General features: G+C 59.5%; 1 protein-coding gene across 2 annotated transcripts; it reads left to right on the forward strand.

The window, feature by feature from the left end:
* Positions 1-1618: 1618 nt before the first annotated feature.
* On the forward strand, positions 1619-19084 carry LOC111151317 (collagen type I alpha 1 chain). Of its 2 annotated transcripts, XM_022509224.1 has the most exons (51): positions 1619-1825; positions 3348-3542; positions 3636-3670; positions 3778-3813; positions 3911-4012; positions 5042-5113; positions 5381-5425; positions 5591-5644; positions 5850-5903; positions 6414-6467; positions 6588-6641; positions 6894-6947; positions 7048-7092; positions 7211-7264; positions 7380-7424; positions 7592-7645; positions 7912-8010; positions 8102-8146; positions 8245-8343; positions 8477-8530; positions 8670-8777; positions 8857-8910; positions 9187-9285; positions 9455-9508; positions 9597-9695; positions 10296-10349; positions 10541-10594; positions 10699-10752; positions 10854-10907; positions 11344-11388; positions 11481-11579; positions 11848-11955; positions 12398-12505; positions 12704-12757; positions 12930-12983; positions 13217-13324; positions 13413-13466; positions 13595-13648; positions 13800-13961; positions 14048-14155; positions 14273-14380; positions 14486-14539; positions 14641-14748; positions 15145-15198; positions 15314-15421; positions 15726-15779; positions 16077-16184; positions 16280-16562; positions 16677-16867; positions 17186-17428; positions 17547-19084. In XM_022509224.1, exons 1-51 carry the CDS (start codon positions 1735-1737, stop codon positions 17691-17693), a joined length of 4383 nt encoding a protein of 1460 aa, XP_022364932.1. In that variant the 5' UTR covers positions 1619-1734; the 3' UTR covers positions 17694-19084. The 2 variants fall into 2 exon arrangements, with proteins under 2 accessions (XP_022364932.1, XP_022364933.1); XM_022509225.1 differs by lacking the exons at positions 13800-13961; positions 14048-14155.
* Positions 19085-20083: the final 999 nt, after the last annotated feature.

Below are 20083 nucleotides of genomic sequence, written 5' to 3' on the forward strand. Positions count from 1 at the left end.
TCTCCCTCCGCCGCCCCACCCGCACCGCTCATCCTGGCTGCCCACGGCCTACGTGGCTCCCTCCCCTTCTGTTCCCTTGGTCTTTTTTTTTCCTTTGCCTTCGTTGCACAAAACCAGCTGGGGGAGGGCGTGGAGAGGGGCGGGGGGAGGCAATGGAATTTTGGATGGTTTGGGGGAGGCGGGACTCCCCGCTTCCACGTTTGCAGCTCTGGAGTGATGGGGGTGGGGGAACCCAAGCAGGAGGGACTGGAATTGATGGACATGGCAAGGGGACCCCAACCGCCTTCTCTTGGGCCCACAGATTTCGGTAGGGCCAACAGTAGAGTGCTATTGGGAGATTTGGACCAGGGGAAGGGAGGACACTGGCTTCTGGGGGCATCCCCCCAAATATAGCCTGTTGTTCTTGGGGTCTCCATCCCCCTTCAGGGGTTTCCAGGGGCAGAGAGCAATGCCCTGGATTTTTAAGAAAGAGGTGGAGCAACAGGGAACATCTTCTAAAATCAGGTCACTGAACCTTCCCTGCAATTCCATCCCAAACCCCCAAAGGCAAACCTCCCCCTGACACCCAAATTCCCCCATATGCCCCAACCTTGAGTCCAGGTACAACCAGCTGCTCCCTGCAGCTCTCAGAAGGAGACTCTGCGGGATACGAGGGTCTCAGACAGACCCTGGCCACCGCCCGGGGCCTACCCTCACACAAGACCCTTTTCTAGGTCACTGGTGACTACAGTGGTCCTGTGCAACCTCACTAGCCTGGGGCGGGGGGTAGGGGGAAGAGTCCCAGCAGCTTCCCATCACCACTCTGCTGCCCTATCACTTACCCCCCAAGCTTCCTTCTGGAGAGATCACACAGTTACATTTCTCAAGCAGTGTCTCAACCTCCCTACCCCATCTCTCTCAGTCCCACCTTGGGTTTTGGGGAGAGCATCTGAGTCCATCTTGGATCCTCAAGCAAGGCAAAATTGATGTCCTCAAAATAAATCCCCTCTTGCCAACAACCCCCACCCAAGTATCTCATTCCTAATGTCTGCAAAGGAAACTCTAACTTCTTCTCGAAACATGTCTAAGCTCCCCGCCACACCAGAAGACACCCCTAAACAGGAACATCTTTTCAATTCTCTGGTTCTTCTCTGTTTTAGAGGAGAACCCAGCCCCTTCATACCCATCCCTTAGTTCTGGCCAAGGATGTCGGTAGGGTGAATGAGAGAGACATGGCCAAGACTACCCTCTCCAGACCACAGGAAGCGTCCCCTTCCAGCTCCCCAGGTCCAGTTCCTCCCGATGGGGGGAGCCCCAGGAAGAAAGCCCAAGGGGCCCACTACCCACTCTCTAGCCCACCCTATACTGGGGACCTAGCAGCACCTCAGCAGCAGCATCTCTGGCCCAGGCTGGGCTGGGGGGCTGGGGAGGCAGAGTTGCGAAGGGGGGAGATGTGCGGTGGACTCCCTTCCCTTCCCTCCTCCTCCCCCTCTCCCTTCCAACTCCCAAATTGGGGGCCGGGCCAGGCAGCTCTGATTGGCTGGGGGACGGGCCGCCGGCTCCCCCTCTCCCAGGGGCAGAGTTCCTCCCTGCTCTCCATCAGGATGGTATAAAAGGGGCCCGGGCCAGTCGTCGGAGCAGACGGGAGTTTCTCCTCGGGGTTGGAGCAGGAGGCACGCGGAGTGTGAGGCCACGCATGAGCGGACGCTAACCCCCACCCCAGCCGCAAAGAGTCTACATGTCTAGGGTCTAGACATGTTCAGCTTTGTGGACCTCCGGCTCCTGCTCCTCTTAGCGGCCACCGCCCTCCTGACTCACGGCCAAGAGGAGGGCCAAGAAGAAGACAGTAAGTCCCAAACTTTGGGGGAGTCCAAGGGTACTTGGTATCTTGCCCTGCGCTCGGTCCCGGCGGTCTGCGACTTAAACTGAGACTCGGGATGCTCCGGAGACTCGGATGGCAGGAAGATGGTGAGGGTTCTTCCTGCGCGCTGTGGGAGAGAAGGCAGTGCACCCTGGGTGGGGGCTGTAGATGAACGCCCGCGGGTGGTGAGAGCGGAGGATGGAGCGCCGCGGGAGTTGACACAGGAGGGAGTCCTGAGCGAGCACTGTGGAGTACCACTGGGGAAATGTGGGGTCTGGGCGCCGGGTAAGGGGAAAGTACGTCGAAGATGGGACGGGGGCGCTGTGCTGGGAGTTTGGAACCCAAGATGTGAAAGCGATCGGGAAGGCTGTGGGATGATTCATAAGGAAAGATTGTTTGCCCTCTCTGCAGGCTAGACAGTGTTCCTGGGGCCGCGGGGGTGCTGGGCTGAGGGGGGAGGGGGCGCGGAGAGTGGGCGGGTTGGAGGATGAGAAACTTTGGCGCGTACTCGGCAGGGCGGGGTCCTTGCGCCCTCTGCTGATCCACACTGAGCCCCGCGCCTCCCCGTCCAGCGCTTCCCCGCGCAGGAACTGTATTGAGCGGACGGGCGTTATTGCCGGTTGTGGACCCCACCTCTAGTCCTGGAAAATAAAGCTGGGGACTGGGTAGCCTCAGTCTCTAAAAGAAGTGGCCCGTCCCAGGAAATTGCTTAGTGTTGCCCGCCACCTAGTGGCGGTCTGAGTAGACGCTCGCGCGGTGGGCGTGGTTAGCTAATTTCTTTAACTGTTTGCGGACTTTTTGGTTCTTTGGCTAAGGCGTGACCCAGAGACCCTGGTTAGCTTTAGGAAAGAGGGGTTGTCCCAAGAGAGGGCTTTTGAGATGTCTGGGTGCTGGAGGTTAGGGTATATCCTACTTTGGGGGTACCATACAAGACCCTGGGCGGGACCTCAGGCCAATAGGCCCCGCCCCATCCCCCTAGCCCCGCCCAGGCTATCCCACCTGCCCTGGGATGGGGCGGAATGGGGGCTGGACCTCTCTTCTCTCCTCCTACCGGTCCCCCCCACCCGACCCCACCCCCCCCGTCTCCACCCATACCACGCCCCCGCTGGATGGGGCCCCTCCTAGTCTCTCTCCTCCCCACTCCCCCACCTCCCCACCCCCTCCCAATGGCTTTTTTATTTCACTTGGCTTCAGCGCCGACGGGCTGGGGTTGGAGTTGGAAGCAACTCCGGCCTAAAGCTTTGTTTAAATTCCTGAGAACTGGAAAGAGTTATAGCCGCCTTGGCCAGGCGCCTCGGCCCTGTCACTGGCCCTGATGAGGAGCAGATGAGCTTTTAAGGATTTAGGGAAAGGAGGGGGGACGGGGAGGAGGAGGCGGGAAATGGAAAATCTAAAAGTGTCCTTACGACCGACGGGAGAGGCTACGGGTAGCGCTGGGGTCCCTGGAGCCCCGAGGTGGGGGGCCTCGAGCGCCGCTGACAGCCTCTCCTTTCCCCTCTTGCCCCAGTCCCACCAGTCACCTGCGTACAGAACGGCCTCAGGTACTATGACCGAGACGTATGGAAACCCGAGGCCTGCCGGATCTGTGTCTGCGACAACGGCAACGTGTTGTGCGATGACGTGATCTGCGACGAAACCAAGAACTGTCCCGGCGCCCAAGTCCCCCCGGGCGAGTGTTGCCCCGTCTGCCCCGACGGCGAGGGTACGGCTCGGGGGCCTGGGGATGGGGGATGGCGGGGCCGCCGGGAGCACCCGGTGCAGACCCCACCGCTCACCTGCGTCTCTTCTCCCCTAGCGTCACCTACGGACCAAGAAACCGCAGGAGTCGAGGTAATCCTCTGCCCTCGACTTTTGCCACCAGCCCGAGGGTCCTCAAGCGCCTCCCGTCTCTAACCCGGCTTCTTTTGTTTCTTCTCTCCCCACCCCCACCCCCATAGGGACCCAAGGGAGACACTGGCCCCCGAGGTCCAAGGGTAAGTAAGCGTGGCCTTCGCTCGGCTGTAGGGGTTGCAAGTGGGTGTGGCTCCAGGCCGGCGCTCACCGCCGCCCCCCCCTCCCCTCCTGCTGCAGGGACCTGCCGGCCCCCCTGGCCGAGATGGCATCCCCGGACAGCCTGGACTTCCCGGACCCCCCGGACCTCCCGGACCCCCCGGACCCCCTGGCCTCGGAGGAGTAAGTGAAGACTCAAGACAGTCCGGGCAGGCCCTATGTGCTCCACTCACCTCCTGTTCTTTTTCTTTTCTTTTCTTTTCTTTTTTTTGTGGGTTTTTTGGCAGATGGCACACTTTATACTTTGAAATGATTTCAAACTTAGAGAAAAGTTTCAAGACTAATGCCAAGAATTCTCACATACACTTCACAGTTTGTCACATTTGCTTTATCAGTCTCTATGTATACATATAACTGTCGCTATTTTTCCTTCTGAACCATTTGTGCTTGAGTTGGCAGATGTCATGTCCTTTTGCTCCTAAATACTTTAGTGTGTCTTTCCTGAGAACAAGGACTTTCTCTTACGCGACCATTGCACAATGATTACATTCCAAAATTCTAACATTGGTACAGAACTATTATCTAACCTACGGCCCCTGTCCAAATTTCAACAACATCCCAATAATGCCCTTTATTGCAGCATTCCCCCTGATCCAGGATCATGAATTGCACTTAGCTGTCGCGTGTCTTCAGTTTCCTTTACTCTGGAACATTCCTCGGACTTTCTTTGTCTTGCACGACCTTGAAATTTTTTTAAGAAGCCAGTTGCTTGGTAGAGGCTAACTTTTTATGACTGTCCCTCAATTTGGGTTGGCCAGATGTATCCTCATAATTAGAGTGGGACTCTGCATTTAAAATAAAAGATTTTTATTTATTTATTTGACAGAGAGAGACACAGTGAGAGAGGGAACACAAGCAGGGGGAGTGGGAGAGGGAGAAGCAGGCTTCCCACTGAGCAGGGAGCCCAATGCGGAGCTCAAACCCAAGACCCTGGGATCATGACCTGAGTTGAAGGCAGAAGCTTAACGACTGAGCCACCCAGATGCCCCTGGGCCCTGCATTTTTGGCAGGACTGTCTCACAGGGGATGTTGTTGTCCTTCTTAGTGCATCACATCAGGAGGCACATGTCAATATTCCGTTCTCAGTGACATCTTCCACCTTCCAACTCACTGATTTCTCATACACTCTCTCTTGTTTTTTTTTTTTTCTAGAACTTTGCTCCCCAGATGTCTTATGGCTATGATGAGAAATCAACTGGAGGAATCTCCGTGCCTGGCCCCATGGTGAGCCACTGGGGGGGGCGCAGAGATGACAGAAGAGGAGTCCGTGGGGATCCAGAGGGGATGGGCCAGTGGTGGCTTATGGGGGTGGCATAGATAACTTAGGAAGTCAAGACGACCATTGAAACCTGAAGTCCAGAGAGGATGCAAGACAGCTGGGTTGTCCCAACAGGAACCACTGGGAGATGGCAAGACCACACCCACATTGCTCTTCCCTACGGAGATATCATTATGACCTCTCTCTCTATCTTTTTGTTTTTCCTTCTGTAGGGTCCTTCTGGTCCTCGTGGTCTCCCTGGCCCCCCTGGTGCACCTGTGAGTATCCAGGATGTCATCATGTGCCATCCTGGGCTTCAGTCTTTAGAAGGGAGGATTGGGATGAGGGTAGCAAAAGGTGCTCTGAGAGATCGATTAGTGATCTGGGGAAAGACTGGTAGGGACCTGTCCTTCTAACTGAATCCCTCTTTCCTTCTTCTCCAGGGTCCCCAAGGTTTCCAAGGCCCCCCTGGTGAGCCCGGCGAGCCTGGAGCCTCAGTAAGTGCCCCCCCAACTTGCTATACAACTATACAAACCCACATTCCCTCTACAAATACATGGATTCTCCCATTGAAGGACTCCTCCACCGCTGTCGTCTGGGCTCTTCCCTACTTCCTCCTTTCAATCCCTGCCTTCCCATTTTTTTTTTAAATTTCCCCCTTATCCTGGCTATTCTAATCACCTTTCTTCCTATTTCCTCTAGGGTCCCATGGGTCCCCGCGGTCCCCCTGGTCCCCCTGGCAAGAACGGAGATGATGTAAGTATTCCAGGCGAGAAGATCCCATGTAGTCCCCAACACGTCCATGGGTTAGGTCCCTGTAATCTCCACCCCAGTGCCGCACCTCCTTTGGGGGTGATGCTCAAAGAATGGAAGCCAAGTTCTCCCTGATGCATGGGACTGCCCTTGAAAAATGACCTTCAGCCCTTGTGGGATGTTTCCCCATCTTCCCAGTGGAGGACTGGCCCTCCCGACCCTCCAACCACCTTAAAAGCATTCCTCATCCGCATCCCTCGGGGTGAACAACTTCCTTAGGCTTAATTATCTTAGATTTGCCCTCCGTATATAGAAATAAACAGAAATACCTTTGGAGGGACTCAAAATTCACCAAACAAGGATTTTACAGTAGATATAAGCTGAGCTCCAAATTCAAAGATAAGATTCTAGGCTCCTCAACCTGACCTTCAACAATACCAAGAAAACTCAGACCTCCCACACTTTCCTGGCCCACGGGTGCATGGGCACGATGGTCTTTTCTCTCCCTTTCAGGGTGAAGCTGGAAAGCCTGGTCGTCCTGGTGAGCGTGGCCCTCCTGGACCTCAGGTGAGCTGGAATGTGTGGCTGGCCGTGGGCTTCTCTACAGGTGGGTTTCCCTTGGGAGCTGGGGCCTCAGTGTCATCTCCTAATGTCCCTACCTTTCTCCTCCTTTTCTCTTCTCTCCAGGGTGCTCGTGGATTGCCTGGAACAGCTGGCCTTCCTGGAATGAAGGGACACAGAGTAAGTCTCCTTTGAGCCACTGGGTGGCAGCTACAGAAATCCTAAGGGATAGGGAGTAGGATTCCGAAAGAACTCCCCTCCACTGGGAAAGAAATCTCAATGAAGAGATTGGGTGAGTTCTTGGCCCATTTGGGGTTTAGTCTAGCGCAGAGACAGAGCCCGTGGGGACCCCGTAAGGCACCTTCTCAGGTCAGAGTGGGGGCCAAGGTTCCCTTCCATCAGTACTCACCTTGGCCTTTCTTCCTATCTTAGGGTTTCAGTGGTTTAGATGGTGCCAAGGGAGATGCTGGTCCTGCTGGTCCCAAGGTAAGAAGATGCCCAAATGTCGTGGGTCTCCCCCTCCCCCCCACCCCCCACCAGCTCACACCATGTGAACGAATTCCTAACTTTATTCTCTGTTCTCTAGGGCGAGCCTGGTAGTCCTGGTGAAAATGGAGCTCCTGGTCAGATGGTGAGTGTGTCCAGTTCTAGAAGGAAGAGAGGGTGCAGGGTATACGGGCCAAGATGAGGTTTGGCGGGGGAAGGGTGTGTCTCCCAACTCATGTGGCTTTTCTGGCTTTTGTCGTCAGGGCCCCCGTGGTCTGCCTGGTGAGAGAGGTCGCCCTGGAGCCCCCGGTCCTGCTGTAAGTACTCATGGCCCCCTGGGGCACACCTGGGCCCTGGCAGGGGATTCCTGACCAGTTACAGGGACTGGCCTGTGCTCAGCGCCGGTAACTGGGGCTCCCCTCTCTCTGTCAGGGTGCTCGTGGAAACGATGGTGCTACTGGGGCTGCTGGACCCCCCGTGAGTGTGACCTCTGGACCTCGGTGCCTGGGAGTGGGGAGGGTTCTTGGTGTCAGCTCTTGGGGTGGGGGCGGCATGGGGCTCAGAATCCCAGGACCTCTGCTGTCCCCGGCTGTGACTTGCAGCTACCACCTTCCTTCTTGCTGACATTTCCATTTCATTCACAGGGTCCCACTGGCCCCGCTGGTCCTCCTGGCTTCCCTGGTGCTGTTGGTGCTAAGGTGAGCCCCCTGCCTTCTTCTGAGCGCGGGTCCCACAGGCCAAGGTGGGGGGTGTCTCCCCGCTCTCCAAACCAGAGGAACCAGAGAAGCCTATCCCCTTTGTCCTGGGATCCCCTTCTCTGATATGGGAGTCCTGATTCTTGATCTTCCTGTCCCTTCCCTACACACACACACACACACACACACACACACACACACACACACACATCCAAAGGGGAGCTGGGCTTCCAGGTTGGCTCCTGACCTGTCCTTTTTGTCCCATCCAGGGTGAAGCTGGTCCCCAAGGAGCCCGAGGCTCTGAGGGTCCCCAGGGTGTGCGTGGTGAGCCTGGCCCCCCTGGGCCTGCTGGTGCTGCTGGTCCTGCTGTGAGTGTTGCCTCCTCAGAGCCCTGGGGCCTCCCTCCAAGTTCCCAGTCTTGGCCTGTCCCTCACCCGCTTCTCTCTCTCTGTGCCACAGGGAAACCCTGGTGCTGACGGACAGCCTGGTGCTAAAGGTGCTAACGTAAGTGCCCCAGGGGTCTCAGAGCCACCCCCGTGGCCCCCCCTCCTGCAGACCCCCTGCCCTGTGCTCCTGGGCTCAACCTCTTCTGTCTCCCACAGGGCGCTCCTGGCATTGCTGGTGCTCCCGGCTTCCCCGGTGCCCGAGGCCCCTCTGGACCCCAGGGCCCCAGCGGTCCTCCTGGTCCCAAGGGTAACAGCGTAAGTATCCCTCTGCCAGTGAGTCCCGCCCCATGCGCTGGCTCCGGTGTGGCCCTCTCTGCGGGAACAGAAGGATCCGGGCCGGTTGTGGACCCCAGACTCTTGCCTCATCCTCTTCTCCTCCCTCGTGCAGGGTGAACCTGGTGCTCCCGGCAACAAAGGAGATACTGGCGCCAAGGGAGAGCCCGTAAGTGTCCCTGCACGTGGGCCTGTCTGCCCTGGGAAGCCCTGGAGGGAGACCCCGGGAAGGGATGGGAACCCAGGGGCGAGATGGCACCCGGTTTGCCCCTCACTGCTGGCCGCCCCCTGGTCTCTGCCCTCTCCAGGGACCCACTGGTATTCAAGGACCCCCTGGCCCCGCTGGGGAAGAAGGAAAGAGAGGAGCCCGAGGTGAACCTGGACCCACTGGCCTGCCTGGACCCCCTGGCGAGCGTGTAAGTGTCCCCCTCTTTGCCCCCAGCGCCAGCCTGGTGCCCCCATGTCAGAGCTCACTGGCTTCTTCTCCTCCTGCAGGGTGGACCTGGTAGCCGCGGTTTCCCCGGTGCAGATGGTGTTGCTGGTCCCAAGGTAATGTCCCTTCACGGCTGGGGTGCGCCCTGCTGCGCCATGGGCATTACCTTCCTCTCCCCCGTGTAGTCGCCTCCCACCTCCAGCCCTGGTCAATACTGCTCCGTGCGGCTGCAGGCTCTCCATGCCAGACTTCACCCTAACCTTCCCTCTGCCCCAGTGCCCCTCAGAGCAACCCCACCCTGCCCCCCCCACCCTGGGAGGAGTAAGACGCTGGGCCACGGTAAAGAAGCCCAGACCTAAGACCCTGATTGTCCCTATGACTCCCCCAACCAGGGTCCTGCTGGTGAACGTGGTTCCCCCGGCCCCGCTGGCCCCAAAGGTTCTCCTGGTGAAGCTGGTCGCCCTGGTGAAGCTGGTCTGCCCGGTGCCAAGGTGAGCCCTGACCCCTGTGTCGGACTTGTCCCAGGACCCTGCTGGACCCGTGTGGGGTCTGAAATGAGGTGCCCTGGAGCAGGACCACGGGTCTGCCTCCTGAGGTGCCCCCTCCCCTCCTCTGTCCCCCTTCTCCCCACCTGGCTCACACCTGTCTGCTGCCCCCTAGGGTCTGACTGGAAGTCCCGGCAGCCCCGGTCCCGACGGCAAAACCGGCCCCCCTGTGAGTATCGCTCCCCCCAGGGCCCCTTCCACCCTCCCAACCACCCACCCTCCGACTTCACTTCCGGTTCTGTGCCTTCTGTCCTTAGGGTCCTGCTGGTCAAGATGGTCGCCCCGGACCCCCAGGCCCCCCTGGTGCCCGTGGTCAGGCTGGCGTGATGGGCTTCCCTGGGCCTAAAGGTGCTGCTGTGAGTATTCATTGAGGAACGTTCCAGAGACAGGGACAGGCACTCCTGGAAGTCCTGGAGTCCTGGGCGCCAGTCCTAGCTTTGCCACTGACTTGCTGTGTGGCCTCAGGCCACTCACTGCCCCTCTCTGGGGCTCAGTCTCCCTATCCAAAAAATGAGACCTCTCTTAGCTCTACTCCCATTGCTCTCTGCTTGGGAAAAAGTCTGGTTGGAGCAGCCCCCGCCCCACACACACAGGGATAGAATGGGCCTTTTTAATGCTCTTCACCCCTACATCTATCTGGGTGGACTCTTTGAGGTTGTAAAGGAGGTACCAGAAGAGATGAAAGCCCTTTGCAGCTCGGGTCACCATAGGCATATGGTGGCAAGAAGGAAGGGAGAGGGTGGGGACAGCAGCCTGCAGGGACAGGTGGTCTGGGGAGAGAGGGTTCAGGAAGATACGAAGGAACCAGCAATAACATCCCACAAAGCGTTTCCCCAGGACCAGGGCTGGGAGAAAAGAAAACCCCTTAAAAAAGGTCCCTCAGGGTAAACCAAAAGGACCCAAGAGGCCTGGTTTCCCACCTAAGCCCTGCTGACTCTGACTCTGTTTCCCTGCAGGGAGAGCCCGGCAAGGCTGGAGAGCGAGGCGTGCCTGGTCCCCCTGGTGCTGTTGTAAGTAGCTCCCCATGCTCCCTGTCCCCTCACTGCCCCTGCTTGTGATACATCCCCTCCCTGCAGAAGAGGTACAGAAGGCCGCAGCCTCTCACCAGGCCAGCAGGGGTCCCCTGTGGGGGTCTGCTCTGTCCTTGTCCCCCCCCCACCGCCTCCTCCCCAACCCTGAGTCCTTTGTTCTCTCCCCACAGGGTCCTGCTGGCAAAGATGGAGAAGCCGGAGCTCAGGGAGCCCCTGGCCCTGCTGTAAGTGTCCCGGGCAGGCAGCCTGGGGAGGGGGTGCTGTGGACACACCCCACCCCCCTTTTCACTGGGCCCTTCCAGGGACCACAGCGTTCTTTCTGTGACAGGGCCCCGCTGGTGAGAGAGGTGAACAAGGTCCCGCTGGCTCCCCTGGATTCCAGGTGAGGCCTGCCTGGCAGGGAGTGAAGGTCTGGGGTCCCCTTTGTTCTTTTCCAGATTCTAATCCCACCCACCTCCTGCCCCGCTCATTTCCCATCTACAGGGTCTCCCTGGCCCCGCTGGTCCTCCTGGGGAAGCTGGCAAACCCGGCGAACAGGTGAGAGGTAGCGGGCGGCCAGAGAGGTGGGGAACACAGGGCGTTTAGAGGAAGAGACCAGCCCGCCTCCCTGCACAGATAACCAGCAGCTAGAGGGATCCAGGTTAGACTCCCTGCAGGACTTCCCGGAAGCAGGGCATGGAACACCTGCCCGATAAGATCTGGACGGGACTACATGGCTGCTGGTCCGGATGATTTTTTTTTTTTTTTGAGCTGTGGGGCTCACTCTGACTTTTCCCTCAGCCCAGAGTTTGGGGAGGGGGCTGTCTCTGACACCACCCAAGGAGGATGAGAGGGCTAAGCCCAGTTCAGTGCAAAGAAGGGGTTGGTCTCCAATGACAGACCCCAACGGCCGGCCCCCAGGACATCAAGAACGCTCTCCAGTGGGGAGGTCTGAGGTGGGGTTGGCTCACTCTCTGTCCTCCCTCCCCCTCAGGGTGTTCCTGGCGATCTTGGTGCCCCCGGCCCCTCTGGAGCACGAGTAAGTAGAGCTCCTGGCTGTTCCTGCCTGAATGCCTTGCTCTTGGCCCTGTCTCAGGAGCAGCCATCATGCGCCCCATCCTTCTCTTCCAGGGCGAGAGAGGTTTCCCCGGTGAACGTGGCGTGCAAGGACCCCCCGGCCCCGCAGGTCCCCGGGGAGCCAATGGTGCCCCTGGCAATGACGGTGCTAAGGTAAGGGCAACAGAGGGACCAGGTCCAGCCCCTTCTGAGGCAGGGGCAGGTGCCTGGTTGTGGCCAAAGCCCCCTAGATATGAGGGAGGGGTGGCAGGGGGACGGGACGGAGTGGGGTCCGTGTGCAGCCCGAAGTTCTGGGCTAGGAGCCTTTCCTCTTAGCTAGTGCTTATCTTTATCCTGGGCACCGAGACCAGGAGGTATTAAGAGGCTGTGACCCACTCCTGGGACCCCATGCCTCATACCAGTCCTCTTGTTTGTCCCCTAGGGTGATGCTGGTGCCCCTGGAGCCCCAGGTAGCCAGGGCGCTCCTGGCCTTCAGGGAATGCCTGGTGAACGAGGTGCAGCTGGTCTTCCTGGTCCTAAGGGTGACAGAGTAAGTTAAGCCCCCTCCCCTGAGCCGTGTGGGGCTCCCATCTCTGTCTCCCTCTGCTTGGGACACTCCAGCCTCTCTCTCTACCCTCCTTGGGCTCTTTCCCTCATCTCCTTAATCCTCTCTTCTTCCCCTCTGGCCTTGTTGCTGATAAACCCTCTACCAGCCTATCCAGGCTCTTCCCACCCCATGAATCACCATGGTAACGGGAGTAAGGGTGACCTGATGGATGGCATTATTCATCCTTCTACACAAGGCATGGGCCTCTTGCCCTAAGTTCCACCACAGCCCCCAAGCAGGCACCTTTTGCTCTGAAAGAGCTTGAGTCCCAAGCACAGCCCGGGGTAGGGCAGAGCTGGGGAGGGGTCCTAGACACCAGGAGGACACTCCAGGTCACCTCCCTGTCCGCCTCCACTGCAAGTCTCAGGCTTTCCTCTATCTTTAGGGTGATGCTGGTCCCAAAGGTGCTGACGGTTCTCCCGGCAAAGATGGTGTCCGTGGTCTGACTGGCCCCATTGGTCCTCCTGGCCCCGCTGGTGCCCCTGGTGACAAGGTGAGGAGGCCCCCACTGTCCCCCCTAACACACAGGTTCCCCAGCAAGCCTGGGCACCGCTCCCAGGAAGAGGCAGGTCCTGCCATTCTGAGCTGGTGACCTGAACGTGGGAAGACCAGAAGACAGGGGAGGCTCTCCTGGGGTCGTCTGTTGGGGTACTTCCTTCCCTGACCTGAGCCTCTTGTCCCTCCCTCTCAGGGTGAAGCAGGTCCTAGTGGCCCTGCTGGTCCCACTGGAGCTCGTGGCGCCCCCGTAAGTACAGAAGACCCACACTCTGCCCCAGGCTTTGTACTTCCTGCCTCCTCCTCCTCCTTCCCTCTCACCTGCTCTGGGCCCTGGGGAATGCTCCTCGGGCTGTCTTCCCCTCCAGCTCTGCCCCACCCCAGCCCAGGACCCCATTCCAATCTGCCTCCTTTTCTTCTAGGGAGACCGCGGTGAGCCTGGTCCCCCTGGCCCTGCTGGCTTCGCTGGCCCCCCTGTGAGTACCAAGACCCCCACCATTTTCCGTCCCCCCACTGGGACACGGGACCTTGGGAGACTGCATAAGGACAGAGGCGTGGGCCAGAGTCAGGGAAGGAGGGCGGGGAGGGATTCTTGTCCCCTTCTTCCTGGAGTGGCTGCCCTTCCCCAGCCCCATGGAGGCCCCTGATGGGCCAGCGCTGCCGCTGCCATACACCCCTCCTCCACTCACCGCCCTCCCTCCTTCCCCAGGGTGCTGATGGCCAACCTGGTGCTAAAGGCGAACCCGGTGATGCTGGTGCTAAAGGCGACGCCGGTCCCCCAGGCCCGGCTGGCCCCACTGGCCCCCCTGGCCCCATTGTGAGTATCTCACCCTCTTGGCCCTGAGCCGCAGGTGGACCTGGGGCTGGGACCGGCCCGGTCTTAATGGCTCTGTGCTGTCCTCCAGGGTAACGTTGGTGCTCCTGGACCCAAAGGTGCTCGCGGCAGTGCTGGTCCCCCTGTGAGTACCTCACTTTGCTTCTCTGCTGGGGCTCCTGCCGAACTGTGTGCGAGGGGAGGGGCGGCCAGGCCAGCCTGGGGCAGGGGTGGGGGTGTTCTTCCTCTGACCTCTCTGTCCTCCTCTGCCAGGGTGCTACCGGTTTCCCTGGTGCTGCTGGCCGAGTCGGTCCCCCCGGCCCCTCTGTAAGTACTGTGGTGGAGACTTCAATGCTCTGCGGGTGGGGGGGGGCGGTGGTGAGGGGCACAGGGGAGGGGAGGGTGCTGGACCCCTCTGAGGTCTCCGCGGGGCTCCAGAAGCCACTGGAACCTGACAGCCCCTCTTCTCCCTGCCCAGGGAAATGCTGGACCCCCTGGCCCTCCCGGCCCCGCTGGCAAAGAAGGCGGCAAAGGTCCCCGTGGTGAGACTGGCCCCGCTGGACGTCCCGGTGAAGTTGGGCCCCCCGGTCCCCCCGGCCCTGCTGGAGAGAAAGGATCCCCTGGTGCCGACGGACCAGCTGTAAGTGCGCCCTCCCGAGGGGTCCCAAGCGGGGGCGTACTCCCCAGCCCTGGCAAGGCACTTCACCTTCGTCTCTCTGCACCCAGGGTGCTCCTGGCACTCCCGGACCTCAAGGCATCGCTGGACAGCGTGGTGTGGTCGGCCTGCCCGGTCAGCGAGGAGAGAGAGGCTTCCCCGGTCTCCCCGGCCCCTCTGTGAGTGCCCCCTCCCCTCAGGGCACCCCGAGAAGAACCATCCCTGGGGCTGCAGCCTTGGAGGCTGAGGGCCCTTCCTCTACCCTGTCTCTGGCCTGACTCTCTCTTCTCCTCCAGGGTGAACCTGGCAAACAAGGTCCTTCTGGAGCCAGTGGTGAACGTGGCCCCCCTGGACCCATGGGCCCCCCTGGATTGGCTGGACCCCCTGGCGAGTCTGGACGCGAGGTGAGCCATTGCCAGCCCGTGCCAGTGCCCTCCGCGAGGCCACTTTGGCCTTGGCCTGCGCCTCCCTTCCCCCGCTGATGCTCACACCTCCCCCTCTCTCTGCAGGGATCTCCTGGTGCTGAAGGCTCCCCTGGACGAGATGGTTCTCCTGGCCCCAAGGTAAGATGTCTGCGCACCAGGGCCACGGCCCCACCTGCCGCTCCCCCGCCCCAGCCTGTTAGCTGGGACTGACTCCCTGTCCCCTCCTCTGCCGCTCTCAGGGTGACCGTGGTGAGACCGGCCCTGCTGGACCCCCCGGTGCTCCCGGTGCTCCTGGTGCCCCCGGCCCCGTCGGCCCTGCTGGCAAGAACGGCGACCGCGGTGAGACTGTAAGTAGCTGGACTCCGGCCTGTCGTCTTGGGCCAGGGACTCTCGGGGCCAGCCTGCAGGCCTGCAGATGCACATCTGACTTCCCCGAGGCTGGGGGAGGACAGGGGGTCTTACAAAACGTCGGGGTCCCTGGCCGTCCTGAAAACCCGAGCCGTGGCTCAGCCTCGAGGCGCCCCTCTCCCAGATAGACCGTCGCCTCCCCTGGGGAAGGGGGTTTGGCCCCAGGAGCTTGCCCCATGTCACGCAAAGCTAAATTCCCCTGAAGGTTCATCTGGGGCTCAGGAAGGACGGACATGGTAGGAAAGGATGTGAAGAAGGACAGACGTGGCCGCGGGGTGGTTTCATCCCACAGCTCAGGCTGTAGTAGGATCTGATGTACTCTCTGCTCTCCCCAGGGTCCTGCTGGTCCTGCTGGTCCCATCGGCCCTGTTGGAGCTCGTGGTCCCACTGTAAGTGCCTGGCTCTGGCCCTCGTGTCCTGGGTACCTGGCCCAGATGTGGCATTATGTCCCACTCGGTGCTAATGAACCTTCCACCTGACAGCCTGTTCCCTCTTCTCTTCTAGGGACCCCAAGGTCCCCGTGGTGACAAGGGTGAGACAGGCGAACAGGGTGACAGAGGCATAAAGGGTCACCGTGGCTTCTCTGGTCTCCAGGGTCCTCCTGGTCCTCCCGTGAGTATACTTAGCACCCTGCAGCCCCCAGCTGTCATTGAGCTGTTATACAATGGGGGGGGTGTTGCCTCAGTTTCCCCTCTGGATAATCATTCTCATTCCTCCCTAGCAGGGACCGGGGTGTAAAGATTTATGGACATTGCCAAGGGGCTTCTGGGAGGGTGAGGGACACAAAGAGGGGGTAGAGGGGGTCTTAGCCTGTGGACACCTTGGGACTAGATGTCCAGAATAATGGGGCAGGGGGCAGGTTGCTGGCCACGTTTGATGCACATGGGGTCTTACTGCCTTTGCCTCTGTCCTTCAGGGCTCTCCTGGTGAACAAGGTCCTTCTGGAGCTTCTGGTCCTGCTGGTCCCCGAGTAAGTCGTGCCTCTATCTACCTTCCCTTGCTGGGGCCCAAGCTCAGGCTCACTTCGGGGTCCCCAGTCTGGGACACAGGTGTCCTTATCTCTCTGTAGAAGGGTCTGGGGGCAGAGGTTGGGAGGAGGGAAGAAGAATCCCAGAAGAAGAAGAATCTCCTGAGAGATCTGGGCAAGAATGAACGAGGAGGCTGTGGAGGCCGAGCCAGGCCGGGAGGGCAGTGGGCTTCTCTGCAGAGCTGGGCTGGTGGTCCTGTGCTTTTGAGCAGAATTCCTCCAACCATCTTCCCTTCGCAGGGTCCCCCTGGCTCTGCCGGCTCTCCTGGCAAAGACGGACTCAACGGTCTCCCAGGCCCCATCGGCCCCCCTGGTCCTCGCGGTCGCACTGGTGATGCCGGTCCTGTTGTACGTAGCCTCCCCCACCCCCTCAGCCCCCGTGGCCCTCAGCCCCAAGGGCGCTTGGACCCTGGTAATCCCGGCTCTCCTCCCTCTCTGTGCAGGGCCCTCCCGGCCCTCCTGGACCCCCTGGTCCCCCTGGTCCTCCCAGCGGCGGTTTCGACTTCAGCTTCCTGCCCCAGCCACCTCAAGAGAAGGCTCACGATGGCGGCCGCTACTATCGGGCTGATGACGCCAATGTGGTCCGTGACCGTGACCTCGAGGTGGACACCACCCTCAAGAGCCTGAGCCAGCAGATCGAGAACATCCGGAGCCCTGAAGGAAGCCGCAAGAACCCAGCCCGCACCTGCCGTGACCTCAAGATGTGCCACTCTGACTGGAAGAGCGGTGAGGGCCACCTCCTCCCGCTGTGACTGCGCGGAGCCCCAAGGGGCCCGGATGCCCACGGGTGCCCCACCGCCCGTACCTCCCCTGACTCCGTCTTGCTCCATCCCATCGCAGGAGAATACTGGATTGACCCCAACCAAGGATGCAACCTTGATGCCATCAAGGTCTTCTGCAACATGGAGACAGGTGAGACCTGCGTGTACCCCACTCAGCCCCAGGTGGCCCAGAAGAACTGGTACATCAGCAAGAACCCCAAGGAAAAGAGGCATGTCTGGTATGGCGAGAGCATGACCGACGGATTCCAGGTGCGTGCGCTGGTCCTGGAGCCGCTCTCCCAAGATGGGGCTGGCCCAGGGCTCAGAAGGGTCAGGAGGGGAGGTCCTGGGTGGACTAGACTCCTGATAAGGGGGATGGACACTGCTGGGCTGGGAGGCAGGAGTCCTGGGTCCTTGATCCTGGCTCAGACATGGGGTGCCCACGGTTGAGCAAGGGTTGCTACTTCTGGACGGGAGAAGGGTGCTCCGGGATGCTCTCAGAAGACTCCAGGGAAGGAGGGAGGCCGGGACTAGAGGCTCCAGCGTGGTCACTCACTTGCTTCTCCCCACTACCCCCTTTCCCCCCAGTTCGAGTATGGTGGCCAGGGCTCCGATCCTGCCGATGTGGCCATCCAGCTGACGTTCCTGCGCCTGATGTCCACCGAGGCTTCCCAGAACATCACCTACCACTGCAAGAACAGCGTGGCCTACATGGACCAGCAGACCGGCAACCTCAAGAAGGCCCTGCTCCTCCAGGGCTCCAACGAGATCGAGATCAGGGCCGAGGGCAACAGCCGCTTCACCTACAGCGTCACCTACGACGGTTGCACGGTGAGTCCCGGGCCAGGCCCCTGTCTAGGCTCCAGCTTTCCTGGCAGGCCATACTGGCCCTCACTCCACCGCTCTCACCGGGTGACGCCCCTCTCCCGTTGTCTCCCCTTCACCCCAGAGTCACACCGGAGCCTGGGGCAAGACAGTGATCGAATACAAAACCACCAAGACCTCCCGCTTGCCCGTCATCGATGTGGCACCATTGGACGTTGGCGCCCCAGACCAGGAATTCGGCATGGATATTGGCCCTGTCTGCTTCCTGTAAACTCCCTCCCACCCAACCTGGCTCCCTCCCACCCAACCCACTCACCCCTGACCCTGGAAACAGACAAACAACCCAAACTGAACCCCCCAAAAAGCCAAAAAACGGGAGACAATTTCACATGGACTTTGGAAAATATTTTTTTCCTTTGCATTCATCTCTCAAACTTAGTTTTTATCTTTGACCAACTGAACATGACCAAAAACCAAAAGCGCATTCAACCTTAACCAAAAAAAAAAAAAGAATAAATAAATAACTTTTTAAAAAAAGGAAGCTTGGTCCACTTGCTTGAAGACCCATATGGGGGTAAGTCCTTTTCTGCCCATTGGGCTTATCATACCCCAACACTGCCCTTTCTGCTCCTTTCTCCATCCCTCCTTGGGGCCTCCCCTTCACTGCTCCCCAAGTCTAAGTCTCCCCGAAAGACACAGGAAACAATGCATTGTCTGCCCAGCAACCAAAGGCAATGCTAAAACACCCAAGTGACCCCCACACTCCCAGCCCACTCCCCTCACCCAGCACCCCCAAGCCCTGGGGGGAACTTGAGGTTCTCACACTGCCAAAGAAGCCTCACCATCTGGCCTCCCCGTGGCTCCTGCTACAATCCACTCTTCGTGTTCGAGGGGGCGTGCTGGGGGACCCACGGGCCCCTCGCTGCCTGCCGGGTTTGGAGGAAAGTCAGGAGGGGCCACGACAAAGCGGAAGGAAACATCGGATTCATTCAGGGACACGTGTCAATCCCCCGTGCGACAGGGCTGGGTGGGAGAGACTGCTCTGTTCCTTGTGTAATTGTGTTGCTGAAGGACTACCTCTTCTTGTCTCCGTGTGTCACCGGGACAACTGCATGGGGGCGGGAGTGAGGGCGGGGCGGAAGGGGCTCCCCATTTTATATCAAAGGTGCTACATCTCTGTGACGGGGTGGGGCGGGGAAAGTATTCACTGGTGCTAGGGAAGTCAAGGCCCCCCACCCCCAAGCCAGCAAATGTTCCTTTTTTGTTCAAAGTCTTTTTTTATTCTTTGGTTGATTTTTGTTTTTTTTTTTTTTTTTCCTTGCGGATGGGGACTTGTGAATTTTCTAAAGGTGCTACTTAACTTGGGGGGAGAGAGTGTCGCAGCTCAGCTCGGTGCTCCCTTCCCCCCCCTCTCCGCCCCCCTGGCCGCCTCTCTCTCCACCTCTCTCTCTCTGAAACCCGCTCCTCAGCGGCTCCCCATCCTCTCGGCCTCTCTGTCCTGTGTCCTCTCTCTGGGTTTCAGAGCACAACTTCCCAAAGCACAAAGCAGTTTTTCCCCCAAGGGGTGGGAGGAAGCAAGACTCTGTACCTATTTTGTATGTGTATAATAATTTGAGATGTTTTTAATTATTTTGATTGCTGGAATAAAGCATGTGGAAATGACCCAAACATACCTGCAGTGGCCTCCTGATTTCCTGCCTCGGAGTCTAGGGTTGGGGGCGGGAGCCTGGGGGGGGGGGGTTGTTTTGGCGGGGGGGGGGGGGTGCGGACCTCTCCTGTTTTTGTGCCTTCCCTCCTCCTCTTTATCTAGCACCCTCTGCAGTGGCTTCCCCACTTCCTCTTGCCTTTCTTATGCCTAAACGCTTTCCCCCTCCCTCATGTAGTCCTCCCAGACTGTCTCCCAAATGTCCTTCTTCCTTAGGATGCCACATGCACCCTAGCAACCCTTAGCAAGAGCGCACATGCCTCGCTTCAGCTCCTGGGCTGCCCAAACCTCAGGCATCAACACCATCAACTCCGCTCTCCGCGGGTGGGGGCACCCTGCAGGGCTGGGGGTGCAGAGGGTTGGGGAGCACTGTGGGAAGCACTGCGGGGGGTGGGGAGGGGGGCACTGGTGAGGACTCCCTGGGAACCCCTTCCTCAAGGCCTCTGCCCTGAGGAAACATGGACGGTTGTCTGGCTTCTCCTCCCTCCTCGCTCACTTTGAGCTCCCCCAAGGGAGCAACAAGCAGAACAGATCGAGAGAAGGGTCCCTGAGGACCCAGAGGAGAGGAAGGGCTCTGGCTCTCTGGACCCAGGGAAGGAGGGAGGGAGCCTCCCTAGGACCCTCAGAGAGCTGCAGTCAAGGCACAGATAGGGAGCTGTTCCGCTGGTGACAGGCCCTGACCCCCCTGGGAGCTACCAGGTCCCTCTTGGCCTCCTAAGTCCCCCTCACACCTGGGATCCAGGTGGCCTGGCAGGTCCTTTTGCCCAGCCTCCGCCTCCTGCCCATGCCTGATCCTTTTAAAAAAATTCTTGCTTCCTCTGCCTCCTTCTCCCTCCCTTCCCTTCTCCCTCTCCCTCTGCCTGCCCCTTCCCCCTGCTTGCCTAAGAACCTATGGCCCCTGGAGGGAAGGTAACTGGTCAGATCCCCAATCCCAGGGAAGAGGAACAGACGTGAGC

This window comes from Enhydra lutris, unplaced genomic scaffold (assembly GCF_002288905.1).
Source record: "Enhydra lutris kenyoni isolate GAN:26980312 unplaced genomic scaffold, ASM228890v2 scaffoldscaffold26, whole genome shotgun sequence".
Taxonomy (NCBI): Eukaryota; Metazoa; Chordata; class Mammalia; order Carnivora; family Mustelidae; genus Enhydra; species Enhydra lutris.